Genomic DNA, 17,846 nt, shown 5'->3' with positions numbered 1-17,846 from the left:
TTTGCACAGATACTTCATTAAAGTAAATGGTTTCTCAGAAATCCTTATCTGTCCGAGCGCAGGTTCAGCCGCCACAGGATCCGGCGAATATATCTGTCTTCCCGATGGCGGTTTATAGACTCGCTCCGCTTCTCTCTCATCTTAAACATTATCTCTTCTCTTTCAGCCGCCGTCGATTGCTCCGTTCCGAAGAGTATGACCAAAAGCATTAAATGTAAGTGAGCTTTCCATCTGACTTGAACCAGGACATTTTAAAGATGGGCAACTCCTATCCTCATATTGATTAGTGGTTCCAAATTAATAATAACTACTGCAGTAGGGAACAGACACAAAAGAAACGCTCAGCATCTTTCCAAATAACTGTTCTGCTTTATTATGACGCAATTGAAGGTTTTTATACACATGATTACGGAGGTATCACATTAATATTACAATTGTACGTTTATGGTTACAAGGGGCGTAACATAGGCAGGCTAATTCTAATCAGGACTCGAAAGAATGCAAACATGTACTGAAAACATTATTAGTGCTGTGTGCACAGTGAGGGCAGTGTGCAATACATACAAAATACAATACAATTATATACAGAACTTACAAATTTCCATTACAGTCTCCCCTCTTTTGATCAATATTTTGATCACTAACCATACCTGCTATCACCTTTAACCTGGAACCTCCACACGCTTAGGTGAAGGTAGTCCTGGCCAAAGAGGCAAAAACTCCATTGTGGCAAAAATAATAGCTGAGCAGCTTTTTCATTACAAAATGACTTTTCATTGTGAAAAACAAATGATTGATAAGATAATTTACAGAGTACTGGCTGTACACTCCTGTGACCAGAATGGCCTTCTAGCTGGATTGTTGGCATGCTGACTTATCAGCATAACACAGACAATTCTACATAAAATGAAAGACGTACAAAAGACAATTATGACTTCAACATGGCTAAACTACTTTTCAAATATAATATATATATATATATATATATATATCTCAAGCCTTTACAATTAAAGTAATTGAATCAAAAGGTACCCTAGACTGTGATCGCAAGAGGGAAACAAATCAAACACAGAGATTTCTTTAATTTAGTCATTTTTGCAGTGTCTGGTGTGGATCCAGGTGACTTTTCCTTCAAGTTTTGCACAACTTGATGAAATAGATGCCGTATTAAGTCTCCAAACATTTCCATATATATATATATATATATATATATATGGAATATATATATATATATATATATATATATATATATATATATATATATATATATATATATATATATATATATATATATATATATAAATGTATATATAATATATATATATAAATGTCTCTTAACAATCCACAAGCACAAGTCCCCTGGCTTTAGTTTTAGATCCTTCCAAACTCTTAGGATCTGGAATTGGGGAGAAAACACATAAATGAGTTTGTCAAAAACCTTTAAAGATCAGCAACATTCTCTGTGAGATCCGAATGGAGGACTTCAGCTGCTGAGACAAAATATAAGCAAGTGAGTAACACACTCCCAAACCAAATCCCATAGGGAGAGTCCCCAACATCCCCCTTAGGGGCTTGATAAAATATATAAAAACATTCAGGCAAAAGTTTTCTAGTTTCTTACTCTACTTTGTCCGCTACATTGTAGACAGTAGGGAGTGTAAAAATAAAACTTCAAAACTTCTAGTAAGGACAAAAATGATTTCCTCTGTTACTCTCTGTAGATTCTGCACTCTGTACTTACAAACTACTTCTGATAACACTTTTTACTGTGGCCTTTGCAGTAGCATTTGCCACTAGACATCCAGAAAACATGTCCATACAGACAAAATGCATACTTGTAAGATCCTGACTTGGGCATCTGGATATATCTTTTTGAAATCTCTGGAAGGGATGTTCAGCTTTTGGTAACACCTTTGGTAACAGGTAAAACAAGAAGTGGTATGTTATAAAAACAACTGTGATGAACCCTGGCTCTATCCCACGCTCATTTACTAAGGCAGCCATAACTGCTTGTGACTGGTGACACGGTCCATGTGTCAAGCTGGAGGGAAAAGAGTGGCTGGCAGACATAAATGATCACCTTTCCCAAAGTCCTGTTTCATAAGAAGTTGCCCCCTGTGGACCACTTGTTCTTCTCGTTCTGGGGTCCTTTAAAGTTGAATTATTTAATTCAATCTTATTTTATTGAGATAGAAAAATTATAATAGAAGAATTGTACAGTATACATATATGTCATTCAATATCACATAAACAGAAATATACATCCGTATAACACTGGTGTCAAACCGTCTCATGGTTTAGGTAATTCGTGAGCTTCGGTTGATTTGGTGTGGTATATAAGCCTGTATACCTACAGCGTCTAACCTGGCTTATTAAGGTTAGGTGAGCACCACTATCTACTCAACGAGCAGTGCCCACTCATTACAAGTAGGCTAGGGCTTTTGTTGCTGTGCTGAGTACGTTTTCTCTGAGGGGGAAGCTCTGTATGTGCCACTGTTCTGGTCTGATGAGACTAGAGATTATGATTTAGGTGATCATGTAACACTAACATGTAAAGGGAAAGGAGAAAAAGAGAGTGAGTGGGGATAGAGGGGTCAAGGCAGTAAGGAATGTAGAAATTAAAAGAGAGAGACATTCCACTCTGGTACACAGGTGCGTCGGTGGAGTCCTCTGAGGCCCATGGAATAAATTCTGAGGAGTAGCGAAACCTAGACCATAAGGTGCAGGTCTTGGAGAATTGCTCCTCTTTACCCGTTTCCTGCGACAACATTCGTAAAGTTGAATTATTAATCCCAGCTATACTGGGCCAGAACTAGGGTGGAATCTGTGAGTTGCACAGACCCATCAAGTGTCCGGGGCTGTAAATGCAGCATCCTTAGTTTGCCTGGTCTGCTTCCATGTGTGAGTTTTAGCCCGGATTCACACCTATGCGAATTAGATGTGCGTTTCCGCACATCTAATTCGCATAGCAGGAGAATGTGAATGGCTCCCTATGGAGCCGGTTCACATATATCCGGGCGGCTGTGGTGCGCACTGCACAAAAACGCTGTGCGTCTTTGGCTGCGTTTCAGGGCCGAATACAGGCATAGAATCATCCCTGATTCGTCCCTGAAACGGTGAACAGGGACGCACAGTGCTCCTGTGCGGTTCGCAACGCATTATACTGTGAACCCAGGCTTAAAGTTAATATGGCTACCTCAGCAAGAACCTGGAAGGCTGAAAACAGCCAATCAAATTAACTTGGCATGCTTGACTGATTTACCTGCCGAAGTAAAAACAAACTTCTGGCCCTTCAAATGGAACCAAACGCTCTCGATATCTCGACTATCTATATAAATATACACTCTTTTTATAGCTCACAGGCTTTGCTAAAACATGGAGCTCTGCTTCTTGAGCTGGGGAAAAAGGATCCAATGACTCTAAATACAGAGTATCCTTCTGGGTGATAAACTGCATATTCAGTATGGGTATTGCCATCCTCAGTATAAAACCAGGTTCAAATCTACAAAAAATGAAATATCTGGGTCTTCATTCTGTGAATTGTTTCTGCTAGTACCAATGTAGGAGATTTCCATGCCTTGGCCACTGTTTGTTTTGCAGCCGTTATTAGTTGGATCATAAGTTTGAATTGAGAGAGTGTTAACCATTCCGGTTTTAGATTAAGTAAAGTTAAATATGGATCTGGTTGTATTATTTTTTTAAATATTTTAGATGCAATCACGAAGACTTCCTTCCAGAAGGTTTGGATTACTGGGCACGTCCACCATATGTGTAAATATGTGCCTATTTCTGGGCATCCTCGAAAACAAAGAGCTGAGGTATTAGGTGAATATTTTGCCACTCTAGCGGGTACAAGGTACCAGCGAGTTAGGACTTTATAATTTGTCTCCAGTGCTAAGATGTTGGGTGAAGATGACTTAGATGTGAGCCATATGTTAGACCAGTCCGTGTCTTCTAAAGTTCGTCCCAGGTCCTCCTCCCACCTCTGAACGTAAGAGGGTCTATTAAGATTTGCTACTCCATATAATTGATTATAAAGTGATGAAATTGTACCTTTAGCAAATGGATCTTTTGTACAGATTGATTCAAAAATGGATAATTGGGATAATGGTGTATCCCCCTTTAGGAATGGTGTATAGAAATTTTTGATTTGGAGATATCTAAATATCTCAGAGTTTGGTAGATCATATTTTTCTCTAAGCAATGGGAATGAAAGGAATGATTTAGATGCTATGAAGTCATTTAGTGTCTGAATGCCTGATGTTGTCCAAGCTTTAAAAGAATTTGGGTAGATCCAAGCCGGATAAAAGGCCGGATTTCTGATAAAAGAAAGGAGAGGATTGTGTGGAGATTGTAACTGATATTTGGTTTTTAGTTTATCCCAGAGAGATAAGAAGTGTTTAGTTATGGGATTATGAATTTTAAAGCGGTCTTTAGGATCAAGCCATAATAAATTTGATATTAATAGAGGATCATTTTCTGAAGCCTCTATAAATACCCATAATGGGATTTCCTGTTTTGCATGGTATTTGGACAGACTGGCCAAATGTGCTGCTCTGTAGTAGTTAGTAAAATTAGGGTATCCCAGGCCTCCTTTATTTTTGGGAAGATGTAGTGTGTGTATAGGTATACGTGGTTTAGAAGAGCCCCATATAAACGAAGTTGCTCTTTTTTGTACTATTCTCAAAAAAAGGAATTGGAATAGGGAGGACTCTGAATAGATAAAGCAATTTGGGTAGAATAGTCATTTTGATTGCATTAATCTTCCCTATCCAGGATAAAGGAAGTTGCGACCATTGTTTTATTAGATTTGTGATCTGTCTTAATACAGGAGGATAATTGGTTGAGAATAAGTCAGAATGAGATGCTGTTAAATGAATTCCAAGATATGGGATTGATTTTTCTGCCCATGTGAATGGGAGTGCAGCCCTAGCCGGGATCAATTCCATGTTTGTGAGTGAAATATTAAGCACTAGGCATTTCTTAGGATTAATCATAAGGCCGGATAGGGCTGCAAATCCATCAAGAGCTGGTATTAAGTTAGGACCAGAGACCTGTGGTGATGATAGAAAAAGTAATATATCGTCTGCAAATATACATAATTTGTGTGTAATACCTCCTACTTCAATGCCAGTTATAGTTTGGTTTGTTCTGATGTATTGGGCCATGGGTTCGAGTATAAGGGCAAATAATAAGGGAGATAATGGGCAACCCTGTCGGGTACCTATTCGATATTAAAGGCTTCAGATTTGTATCCAGCATATTTTATATAGGCTTTGGGTTTATTATATAATGCTTTGATCCATGTTAAAAAATGGGGTCCAAAACCCCATTTTTGTAATGAATATTGCATATATTGCCAGGATACTGTGTCAAATGCCCTCTTAATATCGAGAGATAGAAAACATAAAGGGATTTTCCGTTTTTTTGCAATATGTGCCAATAACACTGCCCTGCGTATATTATCGCCTGCCTGTCTATTTGGCATGAAGCCTACTTGATCTCTATGTATTAATTTTCCTATAATGCTATTGAGGCGTTTTGCTATTATTTTTGCTAATAATTTAATATCGAGGTTTAACAGAGAGATAGGCCGATAATTCACACAGGAAGTATCATCAGAAAGGGGTTTTGGGATCATACAAACAATTTCCATTAGTGTTTCTTGCCGAAAAGAATGTCCATCTAGAAGTTTGTTAAAAGTTTCAGTGAGAATGGGAGAGAGTATTTCTGAGAACGTTTTATAGTATAAAGCCGAGTAGCCGTCTGGGCCTGGTCTTTTGTTAAGTTTTAGGTCTTTTATGGCGTTAGCAACTTCATCTATAGTTATAGGCTCATCCAAACTGTTTTTTTGATTCTGAGACAACTCAGGTAATGTTATTTTTGAGAAGAAGGATTCAGCCTCTGTAGGATTAAATTCATTGTTTGTCTTGTATAAAGTTGCGAGATGTGAGTGAAATTTATGGACTATTTTAACTGGATTACAAGTGTAAACATTTTTTGATAATTTCAAACGTATTGGTTTGAAAGATTTGTTAGTTGAATTTAATGCCCGAGCCAAATATGTACCTGGTTTGTTTGTATTCATGTAGAAATTGTGTTTGGAGCGTTTGAGGGATTTATCAACTGACTCAGTGAGAAATAGATCGTATTCCAATCTAGATTTTTCCAGATGAGATTTTGTACTCTGAGATGGATTATCTTGAAATGATATGTAGGCTGCATTAAAATTGAGTTCTAGTTTTTTTGCTAGATTTTTGCGTTCCCGTTTAAATAGTGCCATTTGTCTTTGTATTGTACCACGCAAGACAGGCTTATGAGCTTCCCACAGTGTTATTGGGGAGATGTCTGTTGTATTATTAATTGATATGTATTCCTTTAAAGCTTGTTCAATAGCCATCTGATGTAGTGGGTGTTTGAGCATTATGTCCGGTAAGTACCACGTTGGGTCATGCGCTTTTGGTATGGCTGAGGCTATAGTAGTGTATACTGCATTATGGTCAGACCACGGAATCGGAATTATATCTGATGCAATAATTTCTGGTATCATTCCTATTGTTAGAAAAATATGATCTATTCTGGTGAAGGTTTGATGAGGGTGCGAGAAATAAGTGAATTTCTTTTTCATTGGGTTACTTTCTCTCCATGAATCTACCAGATTGTATTTGGAAAGAAGTTGAGAAAATGGTAATCTAGAGGTTATTTTGGATGGTGTAAAAGGTGATTTATCTAGAAATGGGAGGAGGACCTGGTTCGAATCCCCACACATTATCACTGTTCCTATTTTGTGTGTATTAATCACTTGTAATATATGTGAGAGGAATGGTGTAGGTTGTTTGTTAGGAGCGTAGTAGGAAATCACCGTGATTGCTGTATCCATTATATAACCCATGAGTATCAGGTATCTACCTTCTGGGTCTTTAATTTCTGATGATAAGGTGAATGGTGTGGATCGGTGAAATGCAATTAGAGTTCCCCTTTGCTTGGTACAGGCAGAAGCCGTGTAAATTTGTTGATAAAAAGGAGAAATATATTTTGGAGTAGAATCTTTGGTGAAGTGGGTTTCTTGGAGGCATACTATGTGAGCCTTCTTGTTATGAAAAGTACAGAAGGCTTTGGTCCTTTTTTGAGGGACATTTATTCCCTGAACATTCAGGGAAAGTATATTCAGTGGTGCCATGGCAACAGATCAAATAGTTTTGACTTACTTTTTGTTATGCAGAGCTGACTGCGCAGATCAACCTGTGTGGACTGAAGAGATGAATAGATAGAAAAGAAACCAGTGAATTCTGGAGTAAAGAGTAAACAAAAAACATATGAGATTAGATGATACATTGTATAAATTATTTTTTGCAAGTAATCACAATTTACCCGTGAAAGAGAATAAATATCTCTCTCAGGGGAATAAGTGCCTTCGTCACACTCCCACATAATATGGTTGGGAGAATGAGGAGGGCTAATGGGGGTACACAGATCTTCCGCTTACAGGAGAGAAGTGCTATGTCAAAAGACATCAAAATGATGTTTCATTAATTGGAGTGCAGAATATAGTTTTTGTTGAAATTATTTATTCCAGGGTGGTTGTATATGGTTAGTCTTGCCCTAGGCTAAATAATTCAGTTAGAAAGGTACTGTTAATAACTTTGGTATTGATGAAGATAGTTTGAATTATTTTGGGATTTTAACCCTTTTAGAGTAAACAATTACATATTTTATTCATATGTAACTGTTTAGATATGTTAACTCATAAAATTGAGGTTGTATTGCTTCAGATTAGAATAAACAAAAACGTAATTCTAGGAACTAGTTAGGTAATAATATATTTGTTTTAAGAAAAGAAAGAAAAAGCTTCTATTACTTCTGGATTATTGAACATATTTGTCCTAAAAAGTAATAAATCTATTGTTATTACCTGATAATATATAACTGAACAAGAATTTCCTTATTTCACTTATATATTCTAAGGCTATATGAATCAGAAGTAATAAGAAATATAACTGGAATGTAACATGATCCCACACAGTGTGTGACTATCAGAATGCAGTTACATTCAGTTATAAATATAGGTTTTTTATAGAGAACCATCTCTTAGTATAATAAATGAAGAGATATCAGGAATTAGGATGTCAGTCCATTGAATCTTCTTGGTCCATGGATGATGTGGCATAACGGCCTCTTTTGTGAGAATGATGATTCCCATTTTGTTCTGAAATTTTCTGGGTGCTGCCTGAAGGTGAAGATGATGCCATTCTTCTGCGTGTGGGAGTGTTGCTGCTTGTGGGTTCTGTCAGATTTAATTTTAAAAGGGTTTGTTGTAGTTCATCTGCTGATCTGCTTCTGTAAATTGTACCTTGGTAGTTAAATCTGACTGAAAAGGGGAAGCCCCATTGATACATAATGTTGTGGCGTTGCAGTTCCATTAGTTGGGGTTTCATGGATCGTCTTTTAGTAATAGTAAGTTGGGACAGGTCAGCAAAAATTTGATAATTGTGTCCTTGAAAATTAAGTTCCTTTTTTTCTCTTGCAGCAATTAGCATTTGTTCTTTCGTTCTGTAATAATGAAATTTTGTGATTATATCACGTGGGGGTCCATCTTTCTTTTTGGCTGTGAGGGCTCTGTGTACTCTGTCCAGTTCTAAACGTTCAATAGGGATATCTGGCTTTAGTTCTTGTAATAGAGCAGTAATAGTAGATTGCAGGTCTGTCACAGTTTCAGGTATTCCCCTTATGCGCAAGTTTGAACGTCTGGCTCTATTTTCGTAATCTTCGAGCTTAGTTTGAAGTATTAAATTCTCTTTTTTTAATTGTTCCAATTCTGTTATATTTTCTTGGGTTGTAATTTCAATTTCATCCATTTTTATTTCTAAGGCTGCGGTGCGGTTTCCCAGCTCTCTTATTTCTTTGGATAGGCTTTTTGTTATTTGGTCTGAGGTTTGTTTTAAAGCCTTATGAAGCATCTTTTCAAATTGTAATAATATTACTGGGGATACTGAGGAGGCTTGTGGAGAAGTTTGTGAGAGGATTTGTTCTGTATCTGACTCAAATGGAGAGTCTTGCTGTGACATTTTCTGTCTGTGAGAGCGCCCTGATGCTGTATCTTGTGAGGTGACTGGAGCTGCTTCAGCTGCAGTGAGTGCCTGTGAGCTCTTTGTGAGGTGATTTTTATTTCTGCCACGGTTTCCTCCCAGTACCATATTTCCTGCCCAAACTTTCACAGTTTGTTCCCTGGGGCAAAAAGGTTCAAATGGATACCTTTTGAGCCTGCAGGCTCCGCTTTGTCCTTCTCTTCTCTCCTCAGCGGTGTGGAGCTCTAACTATGCATGTCTGCTCCGCTAGGCTCCGCCTCCTGCCCCCCTCACAAATTCATATTTTGAACCTTTCATTAGACAAACATTTAGTTAGCTGTATATTTGCTGCGCAGAATGTCGGACCATTAAAAATTAAATATTTGACCAAAATAATGTCTAACTTTGTCTAATAGCACCTTTGCATAAAGCTACAGCTCTGATATATCGGGATGAACCCTTCATTACTGGGTCCAGCGTCCATAAATATATTACAATGGCTTGTTTTCTATCATGCTGTTTGTGTAAGAACTCCAGTTTCACGTTTCAAAAAGACAACTTTTTCCTGGCAATATAGTAATAAATGATAACAATACCCTCTGGTCATGCAGAGATGTCCAATAAATCCAAAATATTCTTCTGCTTATACCACGGCACTTACAAGGAAAAGGGGCACATCGTTTCACAATCCACACATTCCGCTTTGGATTTCCAAAATAAAAATAAATATAAACAAAAGGACCAACAATCTGTATGATGGACCAGAAAGCAAAAAAACTAAAAAACAACTGGCTGCAGGTGGCATCTATCCTAACAGGGTGTGTGGACTTGATGTGATGGGTCTGTTATATTTACATTTTATTTCTTATAACTCTCTCACATCATGGACCGCACATCAAGTTATTATCAGACCTTTAGATTTCATTCTTATAGAAAAACTTCCTATGTATCCCATCAATCTTGGCTTTGTTAAATATTATGGCAGCTTTATTCCAAATAACAACCTCATCTTTAATCTTTTTTTTTTCTCTCAATAAGGGCTTATTGTATAAATATAAAATTACAAAATTGTTATCTTAATCTAAACTAATCCCATTCATTACAAATGTCCCCATTAACCTGGATTTCATTTCCAACCAAAGGTTGTCTAAACCAGTTTCAATATATCTATATTATTAATAAAATTGTTAAACTCATATTGGAAATTAATACTCAAATGATAATTTAAATATCACACACTAATATATATCCACAGATACATTTCCTTAAAGGGGGACATATTACTTAATTTTACTTAATTTCCCTTTTTTAAATGCACTGTTTCCACTATCAAAGGATATTCAATTTGTGTAATACACGGTTAAATGTAACCTTCATTTTACCATGTTTGGAAAACAGATTCAAAAATAATTGTGATCACATTGTTTACCATTAGATTCGTTAACCCGGCACATTTTGTTATAAATGTTTTGTCTAAAAAACTGAAATTGGCATGGTGTCCTTCCAGCTTATCACTAACCTCTCATCCCAGCTACATTCTTTCAGGAGAGCATAAAAGAGGGGGTCACATCTGCGTACATGACACACACAAGGGATAGAACTAAAGGTCCCAGCATTCACACACATACACGAATATCTCTCTAAAATTGCTTACATTTCTCCCATTTGTACACAACACATGCATATAATTCTCTCACTTTCTTTTAACTCTCTTTTTATTTCCCTGCTTAACTTCTGCTTTCTTGACTTTACTAGTTGTAGTGCCTGACCCCAAATTCATCCCACAACTTAACATGAAAATGTCCCTTTCTTTCTAGTGTTTGTCACCCTTGATCCATCCCGCTCACATAGATAGCTGTTTCTCTAGCTGTTTACTCTGCATGATTCTTAGTCCATGTGGGCTTTGGTATCCCAGTTACCCAATGTGGATCCCTGTCCACTTTAACCATTAATCTAGGAGCTCAGTATAGGCGGAACCGCACCTTCGGTTCATATATAGCGCTCTTCTTGCGCTGGGTATTTTTGAGGGTGTCTTACCCTTCATTCCCTTACTTAATTTAAAGTGGAGTTCCACTCCAAAAAAAAAAAAAATTTGGAGAAAATTTTTTTTACTCACCTCTAAATGCCTGTTGCTAGGGTCTTCGTAGTCTGCCTCCTTCGGTGCCTGAGCTCCTGACATCACTTCCCTCGGCGCAGGAAGGGAGATTGCCTCTCCACCCTCCCTCTTGTCAATCATCTGGGACACGTGACCGGTCCAAGATGATTGCGGGGCCAGTGACGGCGCGCGGCTCGTGCATGCGCAGTGGGTGCCCGGCTGTGAAGCCACAGCCGGGCGCCCACAGTTAAAGTGCCAGCGCCGCCGAGCGGAGGAGGGGACGAGCAGGGCTTCGATCCCCCGCATTGCTGGACCCTGGGACAGGTAAGTGTCCGATTTAAAAGTCAGCAGCTGCAGTATTTGTAGCTGCTGACATTTTTTTTTTTTTTAATGGAAACCCCACTTTAATGTCCATAATGACTGGCCAGTCTTCTCTACATGTGCCTATACCTTCTTGCCTCTAAACTACTTTATCTAGCGGATGAACTACATATACCTGTGAACAGCACTATTCTTCCCTTTCTTATCTATAACACTCCGATGGACAGTAGACAGTGACAACATAACATATAACCACCAATCAATACAGTTCGATTAAGGGGAGTAAAATAGGTTCCCTTTTGTCCCAAAAATGCCTTACCGATCAAGGAAGTCTGATAACTGAAATGTAAGCAAAAGGCTGATTATCAGAAATTCCTGGATCCTCTTAAGCTCCTCATTTCGGATTCTCTGGGTCACCTGCAAAACCCCTCCTAGGCAAAGCTCGCCACTTGACCTGGACATTTTATAGATAGGCAACTTCTATCCTCATATTGATTAGTGGTTCCAAATTAATAATAACTACTGCAGTAGGGAACAGACACAAAAGATACACTCCGCATCTTTTTTAAATAACTGTTCTGCTTTATTATGATGCAATTGAAGGTTCTTATACACATGATTACATAGGTATCACAGTAATATTTCAATTGTACATTTATGGTAACAAGGGGCATAACATAGGCAGGCTAATTCTAATCAGGACTCGAAAGAATGTAAACATGTACTGAAAACATTATTAGTGCCGTGTGCACAGTGAGGGCAGAGTGCAATACATATAAAATAGAATACAATTATATACAGAACTTACAAATTTCCATTGCAGTCTATACAACGCTTGTCATTTAAAGAGAACCTGTTGCAGCTGAGCCTTTCGTCCTCATTGGTGCCTTCCATTGGCTGAATCCTGAACTTGGTGAATATGGTGCTAGTTCCAGGGCTTCTACTCTTAGGGCTGTGGCAACCCCTAACGTTTACGGGCTGTAGGCATCATGACAAGTTCCCTTTAAGGGCTCATTCACACCAGGTGCGGTGTAGGAACACCTGCAAAATTGCACATTTTCTTGAACCACGCCGCCTTTTTGCAGACACATGTGGGTTGCATTAATTTGCACTCCACACATCTAGCAGATGCATGCACTTTCGTGGTTGCCAAAATACATGGTGCCGCAGTACTATGCATTTTTATGCAGTGGGATTTTTTTACCTTTTTTTTTTTGCACATTTGTCACAATATGTGTGTGCACTTGGACATACTTCCTGGCGGTCATTTCGTAATACAGTGGGGGAAAATTAATTATTTGATCCCCTGCAGACTTTGTATGTTTGCCCACGTATAAAGAAATGAAGGGTCTATAATTGTTATCATAGGTGTATTTTATATGATAGAGACAAAATATCAACCAAAAATCCAGAAAAAACACGATACAAATTTGTTATAAATGAAGTTGCAGTTCAGTGGGTAAAATAAGTATTTGATCTCCAAGCAAAACATGACTTAGTACTTGGTGGAGAAACCCTTGTTGGCAAGCACAGAGGTAAGACCTTTCTTGTAGTTGGTGACCAGGTTTGCACACATCTCAGGAAGGATTTTGGTCCACTCTTCTTTAGAGATCTCTAAATCCTCAAGGTTTCTTGACTGTCGCTTGGCAACTCGAAGTTTCAGCTCCCTTCATAATTTTCTATAGGATTAAGGTCTGGAGACTGGCTAGGCCACTCCATGACTTTAATGTGCTTCTTCTTGAGCCACACCCTTGTTGCCTTGGCGGTATGTTTTGGATCATTGTCATGCTGGAAGACCCATCCATGACCCATCTTCAGTGTTCTGGCTGAGGGAAGAAGGTTCTCATCCAAGATTTTACAATACATGGCCCCGTCCATTGGCCCCTCAAGGTGGCAAAGTCGGCCTGTATCTTTAGCAGAGAAACGGCCCAAAAACACCTCCGTGCTTGACTGTAGGGATGGTGCTCTTAGGGTCATAGTCAGCATTCCTCCTCCTCCAAACACGGCGGGTTGAGCTAATGCCAAAGAGCTCAATTTTGGTCTCATCCCAGGAGGGGGACCTTGCAGGCATTGCAGGTTTTCAATCTATGGCAGTGTATTGTGTTACCAATGGTTTGTTTGGTGACTGTGGTCCCACCTGCCTTGAGATCATTCACAAGCTCCTCCCGTGTAGCTCTGAACTGATCCCTCACTTTTCTCATGATCATCCTTATCCTATGAGGCAAAATCTTGCATGGAGCTCCAGACCGAGGGCGATTGATGGTTATTTTGCACAGCATTTTGGTTAATGGCACAGCATTCCTGTTCAAATCGCATGTGGTTCTTTGCAGTGTGATTTGCAGCAATTCATTTTGTATTGGTTTTGGAATCAACAGCATTTGGCTGAGTAACAATATTCGCTCAAATGCATGATATCGGCACTGATACCGGGCGGTATGCACAGGGAGAACAGTTTGGAGGGTATACAAGACATTGGGATTGTGTCCTGAATGGCAGGTATATTTCCTCAATATTTGAGTTGTGGTCCTATAAGAATATTGCCAAGATCCTGAAACTGAGCTGCAGCACCGTGGCCAAGACCATACAGTTTAACAGGACAGGTTCCACTCAGAACAGGCCTCGCCATGGTCGACCAAAGAAGTTGAGTGCACATGCTCAGCGTCATATCCAGAGGTTGTCTTTGGGAAATAGACGTATGAGTGCTGCCAGCATTGCTGCAGAGGTTGAAGGGGTGGGGAGGGTCAGCCTGTCAGTGCTCAGACTATACACCGCACACTGCATCAAATTGGTCTGCATGGATTTTGTCCCAGAAGGAAGACTCTTCTAAAGATGATGCACAGAAAGCCCGCAAACAGTTTGCTGAAGACAAGCAGACTAAGGACATGGATTACTGGAACCATGTCCTGTGGTTTGTTGATACCATAGATACCGTAAGATAAACATATTTGGTTCAGAAGATGTGAAGCATGTGTGGCGGCAACCAGGTGAGGAGTACAAAGACAAGTGTGTCTTGCCTACAGTCAGGCATGGTGGTGGGAGTGTCATGGTCTGGGGCTGCATGAGTGCTGCCGGCACTGGGGAGCTACAGATCATTGAGGGAACCATGAATGCCAACATGTACTGTGACATACTGAAGCAGAGCATGATCCCCTCCCTTCAGAGACTGGGCCGCAGGTCAGTATTCCAACATAATGACCCCAAACACACCTCCAAGGCGAGCACTGATTTGCTAAAGAAGCTGAGGGTAAAGGTGATGGACTGGCCAAGCATGTCTCCAGACCTAAACCCTATTGAGCATCTGTGGGGCATCCTTAAACGGAAGGTGGAGGAGCGCAAGGTCTCTAACATCCACCAGCTCTGTGATGTCATCATGGAGGAGGGGAAGAGGACTCCAGTGGCAACCTGTGAAGCTCTGGTGAACTCCATGCCCAAGAGGGTTAAGGCAATGCTGGAAAATAATGGTGGCCACACAAAATATTGACACGTTGTTCCCAATTTGGACATTTTCACTTAGGGGTGTACTCACTTTTGTTGCCAGCAGTTTAGACATTAATGGCTGTGTGTTGAGTTATTTTGAGGGGACAGCAAATTTACACTGTTATACAAGCTGTACACTCACTACTTTACATTGTAGACAAGTGTCATTTCTTCAGTGTTGTCACATGAAAGATAGAAGAAAATATTTAGAAAAATGGGAGGGGTGTACTCACTTTTGTGAGATACTGTTGTGTGTGTATGTATGTGTGTGTGTGTGCATATATGTGTATGTATATGTGTGTGTATATATATATATATATATATATATAGATATCTATATATCTATATATATATATCTATATATAGATATATATATATAGATATATATATATAGATATCTATATATATAGATATATATATAGATATCTATATATATAGATATATACACACATACATGTGTAATGTGTATGTTTGGGGGTTCTAAGTAATTTTGTAGCAAAAAGAGTAGATTTCTACATGTAGGAGAGAAGTGTCAGAATTGGCCCGGTTGGCAAGTGGTTAAAAAAAAAAACAGGAGCCTTTAATATCACTTTAATATTCTGGCCAATGGAATGAATGAACGCCCAAACGCTTGACACGCCTAAATGCGTTTGGAAAACGCGGTTTTAGGCATGTTTAAGTTTTAAGCTGCTTTGCTCCTGCCAGGAGAAAAGGCATTCTGCGGAGCTGGGCCAACCCCCCCTGGTGTGCATGAAGCCTAAATGTCATTTTTTTTGCCTATAATAATGGAGGCAGGCGGGGATATGATAAATCGCGGCAGCGTCTATACTTCCCATCTGCCTGGGAAAATGGATTTTCCCAGATCTACAGGTGTACTTTAAATACACACATTTACAGATATACATTGACGTGCGTTGCACTTTACGGGCTGCTAATGGAGCTGCAACGTAATTAGCAAATTGATTCCTGGTGTGTCTCGGGGGAGGTGTTTATTCCTCTGTTTGCTTAACTAAAAAGCTTTTTGTTCTCCTGCATCATCAGGAACATTGCATGACCTAAGTGCGCAGCCCCCCCCCCCTCCCCCATACATTGTTCCATATGTGCATGAACACTAGATTGGCGGTGCAGTAATGGTGTGAATGTGCAGTAATGCAGATTTCTGGTTATAAGTAGTGTGCAGTAACTCTGTTTCAGTAATATCGGTCATTACGTAGAAATTATTAAAGCAGTTGTAAACCTCCAGACATTAAATCTGAACAAAGCATATCCCTCTATAGTGTGTACTTGTCTCAATTCAGAGCACTAAGTGTCATTTCTGTCTGCTGCTTCCTTCCTCTGTTATCAGTCACTTCTGAAAAGTTTTTCTGACACCAAGAGAAAAAAGTCAGGGCAGGGAGCTCCAGCACACAGCCTGCGACTTCCAGCCTCAGCTCTGTTTCCTTGTCAAGTGGGGGGGGGGGTGCTTTCCCTCCAATCAGCTCTCAGAGCTCTCCTCACTTAGCTCTGCTGAGTGTAACTTCAGCTCTCCGCCCCCTGCTTTCTGAAAAGGTTAAAATGAGCTGTATGAATTCTAGACTTTGAAGGGCTGTAGAGAAGAGAAGACTGCAGATAACCAGGTATAACTTATGTATGAGGATTTGTTTCATCTCCCAAAGCCAGTCACTTCACTGGGTATATGTAAGGGTTTACAACCACTTTAATACATGGATTCTTATATTCTATGAAAAAGAGAGCTAGAAAGAAGGTGCTGGGGCAGTGATTAGAGTAGAGCATTCTGGAGGATGTGAAAGACTGCTGGAGTCCTAAAGGTGAGCACAGGAGAAAGTGAAAAGGGAGCCAGAGAGCAGGAGGTCTTGGGACAGTGATTTGGGTTGAGAGTTCCAGAGGATAGGAGAGGCTGTGGAGAAGTCCTGAAGTTGAGCATGGGAGAAAGTAAAAATTGGGGTAGAGAGCAAGAGATCTTGGGACAATAATTGGGGTATAGCATTCCAGAGGATAGGTCAGGCTGTGGAAAAGTCTTGAAGATGAGCAAGGGAGAAGGTGAAAAGGGAGGTAGAGAGCAGCAGGAGGTCTTGAGACAGTAATTGGAGTGGATGTTTCAGAGGATGGGAGAATCTCTGGAGAAGTCTTTGATGTGAGTATGGGAGACGGTGATGAGGAAGCTAGAGAGCAGAACATCTTGAATATTCCAGAGGATAGGAGAGGCTGTGGAGGAGTCTTAAAAGTGAGATCCCAAGAGGTCTTGGGACAGTAATTGGGCTAAAATATTCCAGAGGATTAGAAAGGCTCTAGAGAAGTCCCAGAGGTGAGCATGGGAGGTGACGAGGAAGCTGGGGAGCAGGAGGTCTTGGGCAGAAGATGGAGTAGGGTGTTCTAGAGGATTGGAGAGGCTCTAGAGAAGTACCGGTGGTGAGCATGGGAGGAGGTGATGAGAGCAGGAGATCTTGGAAGGCGTAGAGAGGACCGTTTGGGTGATATTATGAGATGAGGTTGGTGATGTAGCTGGAGGGTGTTGCAACAGTTGAGGTGAGAGGTCACAAGGGAGTGAATTAATGGCTTGGTGGTGTTGGTTAAGCAGGAGCAAATCTTGGAAATGTTGAAGACTTGCATGTGGCAGGGTTTGTACAATGATTGGATGTGGGGCTGAAAGGAGAGGCAGGGCCCAGGATTACACCTAACACCCTGACATGAGCAGCGGAGCTGATAGCTGTGCTATTGATCTCAAGGTTGAAAAAGGGGGCATAGGGCGGAGGTAGGAGATGTGATCTCAGGTTTGGGGAGACTGGGTTTGAGGAAGTGGTGTGACACCCATTGTCACAGTCAGGGGTCCAGGTAAGAGACCAGTAGCTATAGCAGTAGAGGGTCTCCCACTGGCCAGTTGGTCAACT

General features: G+C 40.0%; 1 protein-coding gene across 1 annotated transcript in view; it reads left to right on the top strand.

Moving 5' to 3' along the window:
- The window catches only part of SPATA7 (spermatogenesis associated 7), a 78,120-nt gene that overhangs the window by 19,839 nt on the left and 40,435 nt on the right, over window positions 1-17,846 (top strand). The window contains exon 4 of the mRNA XM_073610696.1: window positions 167-214. Within this exon, the coding sequence (XP_073466797.1) occupies window positions 167-214 (48 nt within the window). The remainder of the gene's footprint in view (window positions 1-166; window positions 215-17,846) is intronic.

The sequence above is a fragment of the Aquarana catesbeiana genome, linkage group LG13 (genome assembly GCF_042186555.1).
Source record: "Aquarana catesbeiana isolate 2022-GZ linkage group LG13, ASM4218655v1, whole genome shotgun sequence".
Classification (NCBI taxonomy): Eukaryota; Metazoa; Chordata; class Amphibia; order Anura; family Ranidae; genus Aquarana; species Aquarana catesbeiana.
This window is presented reverse-complemented; position numbering and strand designations above follow the sequence as displayed.